The sequence below is a fragment of the Lucilia cuprina genome, chromosome 2 (assembly GCF_022045245.1).
Source record: "Lucilia cuprina isolate Lc7/37 chromosome 2, ASM2204524v1, whole genome shotgun sequence".
In the NCBI taxonomy this organism is placed as follows: Eukaryota; Metazoa; Arthropoda; class Insecta; order Diptera; family Calliphoridae; genus Lucilia; species Lucilia cuprina.
The window spans coordinates 66,546,570-66,551,443 of NC_060950.1; the positions used below are offsets into that span (position 1 = coordinate 66,546,570).

The 4,874-nt window shown below is 30.9% G+C and overlaps 2 protein-coding genes across 3 annotated transcripts in view; one reads left to right on the plus strand and one right to left on the minus strand.

Moving 5' to 3' along the window:
- The window catches only part of LOC111684689 (neuroguidin), a 107,596-nt gene that overhangs the window by 39,878 nt on the left and 62,844 nt on the right, over positions 1 to 4,874 (minus strand). The window lies entirely within an intron of this gene.
- On the plus strand, positions 2,635 to 4,383 carry LOC124420140 (phospholipase B1, membrane-associated). The gene has a single exon (XM_046952182.1). It carries the CDS (start codon positions 2,815 to 2,817, stop codon positions 4,120 to 4,122), a length of 1,308 nt encoding a protein of 435 aa, XP_046808138.1. The 5' UTR covers positions 2,635 to 2,814; the 3' UTR covers positions 4,123 to 4,383.

Sequence of the window (4,874 nt, forward strand, 5' to 3'; positions counted from 1 at the left end):
AACTAGAACTGAACTAGAACTGAACTAGAACTGAACTAGAACTGAACTAGAACTGAACTAGAACTGAACTAGAACTGAACTAGATCTTAACTAGAACTGAACTAGAACCGAACTAAAAGTGATCTGAAAATGTTTAAATACATTTTAATTTATTTAAAAAATACCTGTTTTTCCAGTCACATCTTTTAAAATAAAACAAATATTTCCAAGCACTCACCTAAAATAAAAATTAGAGAGAAAATGTTAAATTAAATAAACAAATTATTCTATAGTCTATGTAAATTGTAAAAAATGCTTAACTTAAAAAAACAGTAACCTTAACACTAACATGCAAAACAATAAAATTATTTTAATTAAAAAATAAAAAATTCCAAGGGTTTCCTGGTGATTTGATTAACCAAAAACAGCCCACAAAAACTAAATAGAAAAAAATTAAAAAACAGTTAACTCCATGATAAAGTTAACATTCTTTAGAATTTATTAATTAATAAAAATAAATTAAAAACTGCACATAATGCAAAACGGATGGAGACAAAATGAAAACACATATTTTTAATATAAAGTAAAGATAAGGATGGTCTCCAAAACAAATTATAATAATAGACAAAACACCCCAAAAAAATATTTTACTACTCCATTCTGGACAGAGAAAAGAGGCTTCAATTCATCATATAAAGATTTAAAATAAAAATCCTGTTCGAAACACAAAAAAAAATACCAAAAAGAATTTTCCGCTACCGGACAGAAAGACAAAAAAAGTTTTTTTTTATAAAAAAATACACCCACACATGTTAAAAATACAAAAAGAATAAAATAAAAACATTAAAAGACTCAACTTCACATCTGATTGCATACATAATGATGTGCCTGCATCATGTTAAATACGCTTATAGCTCATCCAATTTACCACCCACATTCCATAAACAACAACTCTTTTTTTCCGTGGGACAGCCCAGCAACGGTTTTAAATCAAAAGGAGGCATGGGGCAGGTTGCTTCAACTTAAATTTGCCACACATGCAAACACTCGCATATGGTAATATGCTCCAACAACATTTTTTTTTATTCAACCTGTTTTTAAAGCTACTTCAAATACAACAATAACAACTACAAAAAATACCCCATATTAAAAATGCAATGATATGCCGAAAAAAATAAAATAATATGGATTTTTTTTATCATGCCGAATAAAGAATGCGCATGATGGTGGGGAATCGCAAACATATAAATTCATAAAAAAGTGTCCGAAAAAAGGGCGGTGTTTTTAATAAAAACTACATTAACCCAACCATATAAGGATTACGAAAAAAAAAAACAAAAAACTGAATTAAAATAATTTTTACCCTTTCCCGAACTTTACGATAAGCAAATAATAAACATAAAAGGGTGCATTTTTACGCGCTTGTTAAACACAATGATTAAAAGTGAATGGAGTTAGAGTGACAGAGGAGTATTTGAAGCCAGATTCCCTTCATAAATGACTGTCAAGAGCAATAATAATGGTTCTCAAATAGCGAAAAAAGGATATAAAACTTTAAGCGGAAGTAAAACTTAACAGTTATTCAAAGGATATTGAAAATAAAGGATTTTAAAACGGAGTTATACATAAAACTAAACAGAACTAAAACAGAACTAGAACAGAACTAGAACAGAACTAGAACTAGAACAGAACTAGAACAACTAGAACAGAACTAGAACAGAACTAGAACAGAACTAGAACAGAACTAGAACAGAACTAGAACAGAACTAGAACAGAACTAGAACAGAACTAGAACAGAACTAGAACAGAACTAGAACAGAACTAGAACAGAATTAGAACAGAACTAGAACAGGATTAGAACAGAACTAGAATACAACTAGAACATAACTAGAGCAGAACTTGAACAGAACTTGAACGGAACTAGAACAGTGCTAGAACAAAACTAGGGCAGAACAGAACTAGGACAGAACTAGAACATAACTAGAACACAACTAGAAATCAACTAGAACAGAACTAGGAATGAACTAGAACAGAACTAGGACAGAACTAGAACACAACTAGAACAGAACTAGAACACAACTAGAAGACAACTAGAACACATCTAGAACAGAACTAGGACAGAACTAGGACAGAACTAGAACGGATCTAGATAAGAATTAGAACTGAACTTAAGCTAATCTTTAAATTTACATCGACACACTTTAAAGATATCTTAACGAAAATCTTGACCTACTGTAGTTATAGCACGACAGTTATTGCGGAACAATACTTAATAGATAATTAATTAAACACATTACTGTTTATGCTCTAACGATTTTTTTAGTACTTTATATTTTAAAATATTAATTTATTTAGTTGTTATTTATTTATCTCCCTCTCGATTAACACTCAATCAAATGTATTGCAATCTAAACATGGTTTTAGATATTTTATAAATTTTTTCATTTAAACTTGAACTTCTTCAATGAAATTGAGAAATAAAAACTTGTTTTAGTTGTATATTTTCTAAACTTACAACAGCTGTAAACTGGCACCGCAGTTTTAATTATTTTAAGTATTTATTCAATTCTAATAGAATTCGAATTTTAATTAGAATAAATCGAGGTTTTTGATATGCTTGTGTAATGAGAAGCTGTAATGTTATTTTTTTCAATAGTCAGTTGCTTATAAAACGTTAGAAAGTTTAAAACAAAAGTTTCTGGTTAACGGAAAGGAAATAGGAGTGTTTTTAATAACGGATTTGTTAAAGACTTAAAGGCGGTTTTTAAATCGTTAAGTTTGATAAGCAGGAACTTAAGGGAGTAAAATTTTGATAAAATCTGAAAATTTACCGAAATGTTGACTGCAAGATTATTTGTCTTGGTTGCTCTAACATCAACTGCAATCGCCCAAGAAACCAAGGCCACAAAATATTTTCTGGAAAAAACCAACATTCAAATTAAACCATTTTCCTTACAAAATGCCCGAAATGGAAAATTGCACACATCTAACTTGGAACAATTTCGTGACTTATATGCCAATACAAAATATCTCTTAACCCAACAATATTATCGTGACTACAAAACCAACTATAAATATATTGTTGATGAAGGAAAGGTGCAGCCAAAAATAGGCACAGATGTTCCATTTCCCTGCGGCACAAATAATAGTCGTTCCTTAGAACCTCCCACTAGTGTTCACCGTTTAAGACCAGGTGATATTGATATTATCGGAGCCTTGGGAGATTCTATAACTGCCGGTACAGCAATGATGTCGAAAACTTTACTTCAACTATTTATAGAATTTCGTGGGCAAACCGTACTAGGAGGTGGTTTAAAAGATTGGCGTACTTTTCTTACTTTACCCAATATCTTAAAAGTTTTCAATCCCAATCTATATGGTTATTCTGTGGCCAATACTTTGGGCAAATTTCGTGAAGCTCGTTTTAATCCTGCCGAACCATTTGCCATTACACAGGATATGCCCCATATGGCGGAAGTTTTAGTTAAACGTATGCAAACCGATCCCAAGGTTGATATGTTGAGACACTGGAAAATGATTTCCATATTTATAGGAGCCAACGATATCTGCAATGATATGTGTTCCTATGACAAAATAGAAGATTTTTTTGAAAATCATCGCCGTGATTTACATCGAACCTTAACTATACTTAAAGAAAATATACCACGTTTAATAGTAAATGTTATATCCATACCGGATATCGACACTACCATACGCCTTATGAAAGGTATTCCAGCACAATGTGTAACTCTACATAAGGCCAGTTGTCGTTGTGTTATCAGTGATTCCTTAAACTCAAAACAACTTAAGGAAATACGTCATAATATAAAACGTTTTCAAGAAATTGATGCAGAAGTTACTTCTCTGCCAGAATTTCAATTGGAAGACTTTGCTGCTGTTCCTCGTGCTCTGGCAGTAAATAAGACTTTGAGAACACTTAAAGATGGACGCACTGATTTGAGATTTTTTGCCATTGATTGTTTTCATTTTAGTCAATACGGCAATGCTGCCTTTACGAATATGTTATGGAATGATATGTTGCAAGTTAAGTCAGAACCATATTCTACTCTTTTGAGACCATTCGAAATCTTTAACTGTCCCAGTGAGGAACTACCTTATATATCTACTTTAGCAAATACTTAGTTATTAAGCGTAAATAAATTATAGAAATAAATATAAAAATTATATGTAAATTGATAGTTGTTTAGAAATAGTAATTATAATTAAACTGTATGCAAATTAAATCTAATAAAACTTTTAATTCAATAACAATTAACATTTCAATAACAATAATCAGACTTTAAGCTTAATAAACATAACGGAAACCGAACAGAACAACAAAACTAACACCGTTTTAGATCTAAACTAAAAGAGAAATCGAAGAAATAAAGAACAGAACTAAAACAGAACTAGAACAGAACTATAACAGAACTAGAACAGAACTACAACAGAACTAGAACAAAACTATAACAGAACTACAACAGAACTAGAACAAAACTATAACAGAACTAAAACAGAACTAGAACAGAACTAGAACAGAACTTGAACTTGAACTAGAACTAGAACAGAACTAGAACATAACTAGAACAGAACTAGAACAAAACTAGAACAAAACTAGAACAGAACTAGAACAGAACTAGAACAGAACTAAAACAGAACTAAAACAGAACTAAAACAGAACTAGAACAGAACTAGAACAGAACTAAACAGAAGTAGAACAAAACTAGAACATAACTAAAACAGAACTAGAATATAACTAGAAAAGAAATAGAACAAAACTAGAACAGAACTAGAACAGAACTAGAACAGAACTAGAACATAACTAAAACAGAACAGAACTACAGAATTAGAACAGAACTTGAACAGCACTAGAACAGAAATAGAACACAACTAGA

Bases quoted from the DNA above. Each gene is read 5' to 3' on its own strand.
- LOC124420140 (XM_046952182.1), top strand. From the start codon at position 2,815: ATGTTGACTGCAAGATTATTTGTCTTGGTTGCTCTAACATCAACTGCA.